The sequence below is a fragment of the Artemia franciscana genome, chromosome 10 (genome assembly GCF_032884065.1).
Source record: "Artemia franciscana chromosome 10, ASM3288406v1, whole genome shotgun sequence".
Lineage (NCBI taxonomy): Eukaryota > Metazoa > Arthropoda > Branchiopoda > Anostraca > Artemiidae > Artemia > Artemia franciscana.
The window spans coordinates 42214862-42229611 of NC_088872.1; the positions used below are offsets into that span (position 1 = coordinate 42214862).

The following is a 14750-nucleotide window of genomic DNA, read 5'->3' on the forward strand; positions in this document are numbered from 1 at the left end:
ATGACTCATTTTGATTGACTTTGTCCTAAGGAGCACAGCAAAGGCAATAGGAGAACACAGAATCAAATGGATTGTCCGTAGGAAAGAACTATATGCGGCAAAATTTTCTAGAAGGGGGATTTTTCGGGGGAAGTTTCAGGGGGTATTTGTTCTTACATAACTAGTCTACATTTATTGTTAATTACATAACAACTAATATAAAACTATAAAAATAAAAATCACAAAAAATATAGAAATAAAAAATGAAGAACACGGTTATTTTTCAATGAAAATTGGGAGCATATTTAAGACTTGTAACGAACGAAAAAGATCCTAAGAGTAAAAGGGAATGCACTCACTCAATGACCCTCACTTCTCTTCACACTAAATTTAACTAATACCTTCGTGAAAACCTTTTAGAATGTGACAAACAACTAGTAAATGATTTTTTTTTACCGATTATCTTTCACAGCAGGTTCCTGTGTAATTCTACTTCCTTTCAGCTCAATCTTCAGTTAAATCTACCTTTGTTTAACTTTACACTCGTTTAGCTCAAGTCATATTCAATTCAACCTCATTAAACCCACCCTCTGTTTAACTCAGCCCTCATTCATCCCAACTCCCTGCAATTCAACCCTCACTTAACTGCACTCAATTTAACTCAACCCTCATAAAACTCAAGCCGCATTTAACTCAACCTCATTTTAATTCGACCCCGATGCAACTACACCTCAATTTATATTCCACCCCTGCAACATACTAGATCAGGCTTGATATGGGGGGTTTGCTCAAATTTAATTTTGTTCACCACATCTAAGAGAAATATACTTCATAAAATAAAAGTAGTGTCATTAAACTCCTTATTTCATGTTCTTTCCGAATGTCACGGTCACTTTCCTCACAATGCACAACGCCCTCCCTCTCCCCTGATAATCCCGGATGCATCCCTAGGATACTAAAAGAGAAATACTCTCTTTTAGTAAATAATAAAAGAGAACACTACATTGATATATTTGCAACATGTTTCTATTAATCAGAATGCCATGTATCATTCCCTTGACATCAGCATCTTTAAATCATTTCACATTATATTTTATCCAACAATTCTACCAGAATCGCTTGCTGGGAAGTATTTAACCGGGTTAAGAGCAGAAAAAAAATGTTAACAAAGAAACATGCCGAATCAAGAGGTGCAAAATAACGGAGAATATAGTAGGTCCGTAGCTCGGAGCATCAAGGAATGGCGGTTGGGGTATGCTCAAAGAGCAGCCATGATATTTGCATAGATCATAAAATGAGAAATCTTAGGTGCTAATTTCATTTTGTTAGCATGTTGTCTTTAATTGTTATTAATTAAAAACGTTTTCCAAAATAATAAGTTTTCAAAGAAAAGTAAAGAACTCTATTAAACCAAAAATGACCAAAAATAAAATCAAATAATCCATCAAGCGTAAAACTATCACAAATCAGCATCTATAAACAAATGAATCCAAAACAAAAAGATATTACAATAAATAACCGCGTCAAACTCAAAAGGAGCAGAAATGACAAAAAGCACAAGAGCCATAATTCAAAGTACCAACTTTTTCATCTATCAAACGTAGTGTTTGTGAAAATACAATGCAAAATCTATGGATTTTAATTTCAGAAGTTTATGCTTACTCATCTGTAAATGGTTTCCCATACAAAATCCTCATTTGTTTCAAAACTGTAGTTTTTCCTGATTCGCCAGAACCTGAAAAATAGCAACTGTATTAGAAGACATAGGCTTAGACAGATTGAGAGAGTATCTAGCAATAAACTTAACAAACGTAATTGATAAAGATATGGTTTCCATTTTTGACTAAGGCTGGCACGTGCGTAGAAGAAGAGGAACTTGGGATTAAAGGCGAAGAAAAATTCTTAACTAATAATCCCTACCATACATATCTAAGATCAAATAGCTCCTTCAAATGGATAAGGATGACAAGAACGTGGCTTATCCCTTACAGTGGTTTTTATCGAGCACACATTCCCAGAATAGCACCCGGAGCTGCAACGAAAATCGGCGGCGAACCGCTGAAAATATTTTAGGGTGCCACCGCTGCAAAGGCCTCGGCGCGTCAGTGCGCAGCCGACATGGTCGGTGGTGGTGCGCCACCGACAGCTTCTAGCATCGAATTATTTCCTGAGATTACTGAGAGGAAAGACAAAATCCACTGTTCAATGATACATGCAAAAGCTTTGGATTCCCATCAAATATTTTTGAATTTACTCGTCTACTGTGGACTTTAGATTATTTTTCACTTGTTTCTGTCCTCTTCACTACAATATAGTAATTTGTAATTAAAATGAGTTTTGACTACTCCTGATATTCCTCGATTACCCTCTTTATAAATATTTTCCTCTTTTGGGTGAACAAATAGCATTAAAATGCTTACCAAACTTATACGCTCACTAGCATTCAACCCACTGACCCTTACTAAAAATAACATTGGCTAACGGAGTAAAGAGCCTTTCAGACCAAAAATTTGGCTTGCGTTTCCCCTTCAGACTGGCCATCCTACAGATTGCTACGAAGCTTACGGTCAAACCTAAGAAAATTACCTGATCCGTGACGTAAGAAAATTACGTATGCAACAGAGCTGAAATTTGCGTCAACAGAAACGCAGAAATGTAATTCAGAGTAAATTTAGATTAAAATCCAACCAACTTTGGTATATTTCAATAGATAGAGAGTGACTAAAATAAAAATTAATAAATTGGTTTTAATAGATGAGTCTGAGAAATAATGAAATTAGTCGACAATATGCCTAATAACGCACTACAGTTTCCAAGCCATGACACACTAATAAGTCTACACCAATGGTTAATTAAATGAATTAATTAGTTAATTATTTATTGTGATTATTAACGTTTAATTATAATCATATTTTTCATCTAATTTGATTGAATGGATTAAAAGAAATGCCTAAATGAAAAAATCGTGAGAAAAGTTGAAATTGATTGCTTAGAAAAGATTATATGATAAAAATGATAGGATAAGAATTAATTGGGATCATCAATTTTAAAGGCTAATGATGGGTCATTGAGATTGGGGAGAAACAAGAAATGAGAATCAAATAATTATGGTGATAATTTGCTTGTGAACTAGTTCAGAAAGAAGGATAAAGTATGACAAAAAACGGGGACACTAAGAAAACATGAACACTGACAAGAATTTTATTAAAATTATTTTCTAACAAAGGATACTTTTGTAAAAAAAAAAAAAAGATAAAAAGTTAGATGCTTTAGAAGTAACCTTGCAGCGCGTGATCTCTCTACCAAGTAATACTCCCTTCTGGAGACAAGAAGTATTTCGCAAGTATTTCTCCAAAATTTTTACAGTGTCTTGAAGCATTATTACTTGATGTGCGACCTATATTCCGGAATGAATGAGGCATTTGAAATAAAAGCTTCAGACTCTGATGTACAGTTAGGGCACCACACAAAGCAATCATATAATTGTGAAGGCAAAGTGCATATTCAGTGATTATCACCAACTTTACATTCTGCATGATTATTTCTGATCTAAGCAGTCTGAACCTTTGCACCAAAGTGCCGAAAGTGTTCTGGATTAACCTGCAGACTGAGGAAACTATATGATTGTATATCTTTCGGATTTCAGTGAGGTTTGTACCAGGAAAGGGCCTTATTTTGTAGTCCTTGAGCGGAAAGTCTTTGTCTCCTAAGAAAAATTGTGGAAGTTTAGTTCCAGGGAGTGTTTTGGCTGAGGAATCCCGGTATCTCCACTGTTGATGCGCTTCCCAAATTTGGATGGAAAAAAGACACCACCATCACTTTCAGATCCATAAGCACCAGCATCATAATATAAAAATGTTTAGTCTGCGTCACAAGTTAAAAGTAAAATCACCCTAAAATAGTTCTTATAGCTATAAAACTGTGAACCAAAATTGTACGGGCATTGACTCATGATGCGCTTTAACTTTTAAATCTTCCTCAGATGGAGTAGCAAGAAAATTGGGAGAAAGAATGCCAGAATACCTTGTGCAGTCTCTTTTGAAGTATATAAGACAGTAGGAATTCCAACTCTGAACTCATAATGTAAAATTGTTGTTGCTTGGCCTTTACTTAGCAAATCAGAAAATTCATTTCTAGTAAAGCGTGTAAAATACATGAAATTTTCATCATCATCAGTCAGGAGAAGCTCATTAAGAAAGTTTAATTATCCTAGTTTATCTCTTTAATTGTTTTCTAGCATCGGACGTACCCACTGCTTCCTTTTCTTTTGTTACTTAGAGCCAATGGCATTGTCATTTTGCTCGGAGGCAAGTAGTGCAAACGCAGTAACTAAAATCAGAACACCGTCACCAGATGTGTTTTTATCTCCCACTTTGACAATTTTTAAACTAACTGCTAAGCGTTGAAGGTAGTAACAGCAAAAAGGAAAAAAATTTCACGAAGCTTTTAGTTACTTTAGTCTGAAGGGAGAGTAGTTTAGTCTTAAAGCTTAGCCATATAAAACCGTAAATGTGTACTGTAAGCGTAATTCTTGTGTTTTGGTCCGAAAGAGCCATTATGAATTGCTACGAAGTTACAGTCAAACTGAAGAAAATTACACGCTCCGTACCGTAAGAAAATTACGTATGAAACAGAGTTGAAATTTGCTCAACTTTACGCCAACAGAAACGTAGAAAAGTAGTTCAGAATAAATCCTGATTAAGATCTAACCTACTTTGGTATATTTAAATAGATAGGAAGTGCCTATTCCGCCACAAAATTTTTTTCAAAGTAAAGCTCCTCACAGGTAAAATACACACCCCCGAAAGATTCCTCCCGGACAATTCAATCCTTGCAGAAAATACCCCGGGAAAATTACTTGCAGACCCAATAACAAATGTTATATGTAAACAATGAGCAAATTTCATAACTTCTTGCAGAGGATTCAGCCTGAAAAATCCTCCTTACGATACTTTCGTTCCAAAAAAACTTCGATTTCTAATCGTTTTCAAAATCATATCTGATGTCCTCTCCGTGGACAATTTTTCACGGAAATCACCCCATCCCAGTGGAGATTTTCTCCATGGAAAAGTTCCCCTTGAAGAATTTCTCCCGCAGACCCCCATGAAAAGTCCCTTAAGAAGATCCCACCCCGCTGAAAATTTTTCCAGGAACTGCGGTTACTACAGAACCAAGACACTCCTTACTTACAGCTCATTACCACGAGCTGTTTGATTAAAAAAAGTTTTTCCAAAAAAAATGGATTTATCAGGAAAAAAGTAAAGACTTGCATTAAACGAAGTACGAGCAGAAATAAAGTCAACACAAAATCTTAAGTAAGTAGATGCAAAAGCGGAAATATAAAACTTTAAAGAAACAAAAATAACAATCAAAGAATAAATGAAATCCAAAGAAAAAAGGAAGATTAAAGACGGAAAACTAAATCAAACTTAAAAAGAGCAGAAATACACAAATAGAATAGACCACAAATAAAAGTAGGAGAAACACTGCCGAGGTCTTTTATAGTCCAGAGTGCCATCTATACTTTACTCAAAACAAAATGCGTTACGGACTTTTTTTTGTTTAACACGATAAATAAATCAAAATTTTCTGCAAAAGTAACGCAGAAATTTCAATTTTTAGACAATATTTCGAAACAAATTATATAATAGTTTGTTTATGGAATTTTGGGTAGATGGTGATGGCAAATGTTGTTGAAATGGAATATAATCCATGTAATTTTTTCACCGTCTATAGGACTGAGGCCATCCTGATCTACATCCTGTCAGATCGTTGAATATAGAAAATATTGATCAATCGTTTTATTAAAAGAATCTTATTGTCTTATATTTTGTTATAAATACTTTTTGTTTAAATAAGATGACAGAAATCAATACAGCCAGCTTTGTTTCCTGACTGATACCCCTTTTGTTCTGAATATTAATTGACGTGTCTTCATTGCCCGAAGTTTTAAATTAGATCGAAATGAAGAAAAAGATTAAGCCCCAATCCTTAGAATCTAGGATAATCGTAGTGAATGCAACCTAGTCCTACGCTGGAACAACCGTCAAGAAGTAGTACGGCAGCTAAGGGCATTGAGGTGCTCTCGCCATCAGTGGCAACAAATATGGTATTTTGTAAGAGGAAATGTTAGGAAATGAAGTGGAGTGAAAAAACAACTAGTGTGACAAAGGGAGCAATGAATCAAGCAAGGATGACGAGAAGAAAAAAAACAAGCAAAAAAGTATGCAGCAGAAAACCGAAAAAGGGCTCTAACACCACTAACTAAAACTCCAAGTGATCGGGTAAAAGAAGGAACTGCTAACCAGGATATATCATCACCGCAGTGAACCCTTAGCTAGGCATCTTTGGGTAGCATTGGGTGTAATCGATCAAAGGAGAGAAAACGGAAGGAAAGAGTAACAGAATGAAGTGCTTTGTGGTAGTTTTACACTTGGAAGATAATTTGACTTTATTTTTGCTCATTCTTGGCTTAATGGAACTATTTAATTTTCTTTGAAAAGCTTTTTTTGTGGTAAAAGTTTTTTAAGACAATCTCTGTTCTTTGGGGGTTGGCATGCCTAATATCTCTAAAAATACAGTGGACCGTTCTACTATACTGAACAAAATCGCTGTCTCAAAATTTTGATTGTATGCGATTGGAAAATTAATAGGCTTGAGAGAAAGGCTGCTTGCCCTCCAATTACTTGTTACTCTTACAAGGGCACAAGAACTTTTAATTGTTAATTGAATTAGCTCCTTTAAAAGTTTCAATGATATTTCTAGCTATTATAGAGTGGTGCTGCCTCTGATATTGCTTATATGCCCTTTAGAAAACCTGCATGCATATAGTTTTTTCCTTTAACATAAACTCTTAAACGTTCCCTATAAGTTCCATCTTATTACCTTTAGCGTCATTAGTTACATTAACTGTAGTGGTAGTTTCCAAAGTATATATATATATATAGTGCCTTCTAGCTAGTTCAAAATCCCCACAACTTACCCTTAAAGGCATAAATTAATAATACAAGTTGTTTTTCAGATATTACTTTGTCACCTTTTTGAAAGTCCACATGCACATAGTTTTTTCTATTTAGTTCAACATCCGCCAAAGTTTTCGTTAAAAGCTTCATCTTAATATCCTTAGCTTTCGCAGTAGCAATATTTGTAGCGGCATTAGTTGTAGTATGCCCATAGCCCCTTTGGTTTCTTCATAACACCATTGGTTTTTTCAACATCCGCTTCAACACACGCTGAAAGTTTCAGCCTAATATATACCATCAACCGTTCCTGAAGCATTTATGATGCGTCCGCTTGACAACCTGTGTCACCATAGTGTGTTTCGAATTAGTTCATACAGTTTCTATTCATCGCAAATTTTTTGCCATATTATCCCTTTTTTTAGTAGTAGTAGCAGTAGTAGCTTTAGAATTTATTTTAGTAGCCTAAGTATAAGTGCAGTAGTAATGATAGAAGTGGTATTAATAGTAACATTAGCAGTGGTATGATTAAAAGTAGTAGTACTATTACTCTAACAACTCACCGCAGTACCAAGCCGCCTGAGGCAAACACAGCTATGTACACTCCTCTTCCATCCCAATCTATTCATTCCTCCCTCTTTAGACCCTCTCAGGAAGTCCCCATTTCCTTTAAATTTTTCCTTATGACATCCTCCCAACACAAACGAGGACGACCTGTTTTCTGTTTAGCCCTAGACTGTTGGCCGAAAAGGACAATCTTTGGCAATCTGTCATCCTTCATCCACAGAACGTGCCCTAGTCACCTCATCCTTTCTTTGATTATAGCCCTATAAAGCAGGATTGAGCCAATTTTTCGAACAATCTACTGTTTGAAATACAGTCAGTCAGCTGGGTACCTAAAACAATCTGTAGGCAATTTCTCTGGAAAATATCTGGTAAATCTTCATTCACTTTTCATAGTGCCCATGCTTCAGAGCCATATTTGGTCACTGTTATAACCGTACCTTCTAATATTCTAATCTTTGATTGCAGACACATCTTCCTATTCTTCCAAACTTATATAACTGTTGAAAAACACCCTGAACCTTGGCTATTCTACTTTTTACATCTTCACTGCTCCCAACGTCTTTACTAATAATATTACCAAGGTAAGTAAAGCTGCCCACCTGATCAATCTTTTCGTTACCCAACGTCACCTTCTTATCTTCACTTATTCCTAGCCTTAGTGGGCTGGTACTCTTGACAATAATTTTCAAATCTATTGTAGCACCCTGAACTCGCAAAAATCCTAAATGTTCATTCAATTCCCTCTGGCTTTCAACTAGGATGCTTAATCATCAGCATAATCTAAGTCCAGGAGAGTTTTTCCTCCCCATTTGGTTACGTGGTCTCCAATTGCCTTTCCTGCGCTCTTTTAAGACAAACTCTTTTAAATCCATATAAAAGGGGATGGAACGCAGCCCTGTTTAACTCCTGATTTAATAGAAAACTAGCTGGCTGCTAATTTTATTTCCTTCCTTAACCGCAGCAGTGTCATTCTCGTACATAGCACTAATCACTTTATTGGATTTGTCTGATATACCTTACAAGGATAAGATCTTTGTTAAAGCTCTTCTATTAACAGAATCGAATGCTTGCTCATAATCTATAAAACTGAGGACCAAAGGTGTTTGAAAACTAAGGCAGATCTCAATTATCAACCTAAGAATGAAAATTTGGTCGACACAACTTTTGCCTTTTCTAAAACAGCACCATTCTTCTCTTAAAACTTTGTCTACAGCATCTCTCAGTCTAAAAAACATTATATTACTAAGTAATTTGCTACCTACAGAGACCAGACTAATGCAACGATATTTATGACAGTCACACTTATCACCTTTGTTATACAGTGTTTTAATTAAGGGTTTCCTAAGGTTTTGGCAATTTTATCCATGGCCTCAACTTAACACCTCCATAGTTTATATTTTGATGCTTTCTCCACTTCCTTTACATTCCTTTTGCTTTCATGTTATCTATCACTCAGATAATTCTTGAACAAACCTCTTCTCCTCTTTATTAAAAATAACGCTTTTTCACTAATATTCTTAGCTGCAGTCTTAACTTTCTTCCCTGAGATACCATCAATAATTTCAAAAATTGTTTTTCTAAAATTATTCCAACCATCTTAAACATTTTCAAATTTTAGACTCTAAAGCTTAGAATTCAACTGATGCTGGAGAGTTTCTCTTAAATTCTTATCGTGGAGCCTACCAACATCATAACTTCCCGAAGGGGGGGGGGGTAGTTACTCTTCCGAAATTTTAACTTCAAATTAACCCTAGACACTACTAGATGGTGATCTTTACTTTTAATTAATTAAAAAACAAGTTTTTTAACGGAGAGTAAAGAGCGACATTAAAACATAAAAAGAACAGAAATTACTCCGTGTATGATAGGGGCTGTTCCCTCCTCAACGTCCCGCTCTTTACGCTATAGTTTGACTCTTTCTCTCAATTCTACTTTATAAAACTGTAAAAAACTTTAGCGTAAAGAGCGGGGCGTTGAGAAGGGAATATCCCCTTTTATACACGGAGCAATTTCTGTTCGTTTTATGTTTTAATGTCGCTCCATACTTTCAGTTAGAAAACTTGGTTTTTTAATTAATTTCTGAACGTTGTTTAATTAATGCATGTTTGACTTTGACTCTCCGCAAATGAATAATTAAAACGAAATTTGCGTATTAATTGTTTTTTGGCTAAATGGCTTTCTTTTAGTTTAATCAGATGATTTTGAGAAAAGGGGTGGGGAGGAGGCCTAGTTGCCCCACAATTTATCGGTTACTTAAAAAGGCAACTAGAATGTTTAATTTTTAACGAACGTTTTTATTAGTAAAAATATACGTAACTTACAAATTAACTTACGTAACGAACTTCTATCTTCGTATATTTTTATTATGTATATGAGGGGGTTTGTCCCCTCCTTAATATTTCGTCGCAAAGACTATAGAATAAATAGTTAAAATTACTAAAAATACTTTAGCGTAAAGAGCGAGGTATTTAGGAAGAGATGAACCCCCATATGCATAATAATCTCTGTTCGTTTTAAGTTTTTTTTTTTTAAATAGTGCTAGAAAATCCTGTGCCTCCTTCATGGAATTTCTCTTCTCCTATGACAAATTCCTCCAAGGAAAGATCCTTCTACGCAGACCACTCCCTTAACCTCGTCCTCCCCTCCCCAACCAAAAAAAAACCCTGAAAAGGCCTTTACACTTCCAAATAACCATTACTGTATGTAAACGCTGGTCAAAGTTTGTAACCTTCAGCCCCTCCCCTGGAGACTGTCGAGGAGTGAGTCAGACCCAAAGACATAGTTCTTATGTTTTTCGACTATGCTGAACAAAATGGCTATCTCAAAATTTTGATCCATTGACTTTGGGAAAAAACGAGCGTGGGAGGGAGCCTAGGTGCCCTCTAATTTTTTTGGTCACTTGAAAAGAGCAGCTAGAACTTTTAATTTCCGTTATAATGAGCCCTCCCAAGACATTCTAGGACCACTTGGTCGATACGATCACCCCTGGGAAAAAAACAAACAAACAAATAAACACGCACCCGTGATCGGTCTTCTGACAAAAATACTAAGTTCCGCATTTTTGTAGATAGGAGCTTGAAACTTCTACAACGGGGTTCTCTGATGAGCTGAATTCGATGGTGTGATTTTCGTTAAAATCCTATAGCTTTTAGGGGGTGTTTCTCCCTATTTTCCAAAACAAGGCAAATTTTCTCAAGCTCGTAGTTTTGATGAGTAAGACTAAATTTAATGAAACTTATATATTTAAAATCAGCATATAAATCTGATTCTTTTGGTGTATCTATTAGTATCGAAATTCCGTTTTTTAGAGTTTCGTTTACTATTGAGCCGGGTCGCTCCTTACTACAGTTCGTTACCACGAACTGTTTGATATGAATAACAGCACTCTTATATACCCTTGTATCTTGTATTGATCCTGCCAGTCTTCGGTTTACTACACCATAATCAATAAGGTTTACTGTCTTACCATTACGTGAATACCATGTCAACTTATGGGCCATTTTATGACCAAACACCTTATTGGTTATAACTTGATTGTTGTTGTTGTTATTGTTCTATTATTTGGAGACGCTATCGCACAATCTGCATGCAATTCTTTTGCTTCTACAAAATTCTTCTTTTTTTGCCGTCTATAGATAAGATATTGTTGAGTAGCCTACAGGATAATATCTGGCACTTCATTAATAAAGTCATTATAGTTATCTAAACTAAATTTTGGAAATAGCACTGAATCTTCACTGTAGTCACAACCATATTTGGTACACACTTCAGTGATGGATTTTCTCAGGTTAATCGTATTTTGGCACCGTTCCAGTAAGTGTTTGACAGAGCATGTTTCGTCAGAACAATCACAATTTTCACTGCTCACTAAATTCAATCTTTTGAGGTGTTGGTTTGATCTAGCATGTTCAGTCCTTTATCTGAATAATAGATTTGCGTCTTTTCTATTATCAGATATTGACGATTTATTAGGGGGGTTACCCTTGAAATATTGAACGTATCCGTTTAATGAATGCTCATTGTTATATATTATTTCTCTTCTTTTAATTTCCCACTTTAATCTTCTCGTTTTCCTTAAATAAGACCTGTATTCCGTGTTCAGTAGTCCCAGAAAAGCGGCATCTTTTGCTATCAAATCCGCCGTATTATTACCCTGAATATCACAATGGCTTGGGCACCATTGAATAGCCACCCCTATATTCTTAGAATTACAGGATAGGACACCTTCATAAATAGTTTCTACGTCTAAAATTTTTCTACTATGGATGGCAGTTACTGCTGATGTACTGTCTGAAAGAATCACTGCATATTCTCCATTGGTACATTCTAGTTCAATTTGCATCAGAGCTTTTTTGATGGCTAGTATATCAGCGGCAAAAACAGACGCCCATTCATCAAGACGTTCTTGTAATATTTCATTTGTTTTCTCTGATCAGACAGCAAAACCAATTTTTGTTCCTATTTTTGAGCCATCAGTATAATAACGGAAATGATTACTATAACGGGAATCCAGAGTTTGTAATAAACACAGTTTTTTAAGGGGAGCTAAATCTGATCTGGAGCATTTTGGTTCTGTTTCAAGTTAAATTCTTAAATCTGTAGCTTGCTGATTTGAGGTTGTTTTTTTTGCTTCCAGGAAGGTTAAATTCAGTCCAAAGCCCTCAATCATATTTATTAGTATTGGTATCAGGAGGTTTGTTTTCCCAATTACTTGTTGTTTCTGTATAAGCTTTACTTATCTCTATTAGCTGTTGATTTGGGTGATTAGGAATTTCCATCACCTTCAATATGTAGTTAAGAGCTAAATGGTGTACTCTAGACTTGATTGACATAATTCCAGTTTCCATTCTTAATGCGGGAATAGGGGTAGATTTCATGGCTCCAGCTATTATTCTTAAGGCTTGATTTTGCACACCTCCGTTTTTTAAAGTTCTTTGGTGAAATTCCCATTAAGACTGGGAAGGAATATTCAATTCTCGATCTGACAGCTGCAGCATAGAATAATATCAGGATCTGTCTATCGGCACCCCAGTCTTTACCTGCCAGACATTTCATAATATTTAGTGCTTGATTAGCTGATCTCAATATATTTTCCACGTGGTTATTCATGTTGACCAAAGAATCTAGCAGAACACCTAAATACTTTGTTCTATTAAAAAAAACGGGACAATTAAATTGTCTACACGGATGGTTAAACTATTTTGGTGTTGACTTCTATATGGAGAAAAAATAACGCCTACTGTTTTGCTTGAAAATTGTCGTTTCTTTTCTAAAAACCATTTTACAGAATCTTCAACTGTTTTTTTTATTTTAATGAATGCTCCATGAGGACTACTATCAGTGGCCCAAACTGTAATATCATCCGCAAATATTTTCACCTTTACATTATCTAAAGGGAAATCACTCATGCAAAGGTTAAATAATATTGGGCTCAGAACACCTCCTTGTGGGACACCGCGATTGAAACGAAAATTATTTGAAAATTTATCACATGATTTGACATATGCTTTTTCTGTTTGTAGTAATGCGTATATAAGTCTTAAAATCTTTCCCTTAACTGAATCAGAAACTTTAGTCATAATCACATTCCAAGGAATTGAACTAAAGGCTGAGCTAAGATAAAGGAATACGGCTGCTTCACAGCTCTTGCTCCCAATTGCAGTCTTCACATCATTCTCCAAGGTGACAATGGCATCCATTGTACATCTTATTTTTCTGAAACCAACTTGTTCGTTTATTAAGGTTTAATCAAAGACAGATTCGATTCTATTTTTTATTATATGCTCAGATATTTTTATAAGGCTGCTAGTTAGTGATATTGGTCAGTAGTCATCTGGGTTTGAAAGGCATTCCTGGTTTTAAAATTGGGATTATTACACTTGTGCTCCAAGCAGTGGGCACTTTACCGGTATTCAAGCAAGTATTGTATAATCTAAGGAGGAACTCTCTGGATGTTGGTCCAAGGATCTTGATTATGTCGTAAGTAACACCATCAATCCCAGGTGATTTATTGGATGGTAATAATTGAATAATCCTTTCTAACTCTTCCTCAGTGAATTCGGTATCGTTTGGATCTATTTCCATCATTAAGTTTGTTATTTTACATTGGATTACCTCTTTTTATGCTGGAGTGAGATCTGGCAAGTTCTCTCTTTTTGCCAGGAATTTGGCTTTATCCGAAGGATCCCAAAGTAAATCATTAATTTCATCTTGCAGTATGTAGTCTTTATTTTTACTAAATTTTCCTGAGATTGCATTTAAAGTATTCCAAAAAAGTTTGATTGGGGTGAACCTATTCAGCTTATTTTCACAATACAATCTCCATGTTTTTCTTTTTAATTGCAGGATGGTATGTTTGACTTTGGCCTCAATACTTCTATATTTAACTAATAATTCTGTATAAAAATTCGCTTTCAGTTGCCTTTTAAGTCTCCTTCACTCTTTTACCATCTCTCAAACATGTTCATTCCAACCATGTAAGTGTCCAATTGTTTCCCTACTTTGATAGCAACTTTTACTCATTTTATCATGTGCATTTCAAAAAACTGCTAAAAATGAAAGTGCATCCAAATCTGAGTCCTCTGTCTCATTGGGAGTGTTACTATCAATATATCTGCTCATTAATTCTAGGCCAGCTCTTTTTGGCTTCCTTGCTTTTAATTTTGAGTTTGCAAGTGGCCTCCTTATACAGCCAAAATTTATATCAATTAATTTAATAGGTGTACCGATTTCTATGTCATCTCTTAAATTGTAATCTGAATCTTGGTATATCTGATTTGATACAAAAGTTAGACGTATTCTACTTGAGTAAGTTCCGATCATATTACCATAGGTTGGAGTATTTGCTGGGGTTAATATTGAAATATCTACATTATTATTTAGAAAGTCAGTAAGGTCTTTACCTTCTCTATTGAGTGTGGCACTTCCAGAGAATGACCATTAAAATCTCCAAGAAAAATTTTCAGTCTGTCCATTTTAGGAAAGGATCTGCTATATTTGGGGGAATTGGGGGGGGGGCTAATTCTGAAAAAGTAGAAAAATCAAGTATTTTTAACTTACGAAGGAGTGATCGGATCTTCATGAAACTTCATATTTGGAAGACACTCGTAACTCAGATCTCTCATTTTACATACTAACGAGATCCAGCGTCACTGGGGTGGGGCAGTTGGAGGAGGGGACTGGAAACCTTAGAAAATACTTAAAGCGGAGAGATCAGGATAAAACTGGGTGGGGAAAATGAAAATA

The 14750-nt window shown here is 35.4% G+C and overlaps 1 protein-coding gene across 1 annotated transcript in view; it reads right to left on the reverse strand.

The window, feature by feature from the left end:
• The window catches only part of LOC136032208 (guanine nucleotide-binding protein G(f) subunit alpha-like), a 75073-nt gene that overhangs the window by 57380 nt on the left and 2943 nt on the right, over window positions 1-14750 (reverse strand). The window contains exon 2 of the mRNA XM_065712414.1: window positions 1642-1714. Within this exon, the coding sequence (XP_065568486.1) occupies window positions 1642-1714 (73 nt within the window). The remainder of the gene's footprint in view (window positions 1-1641; window positions 1715-14750) is intronic.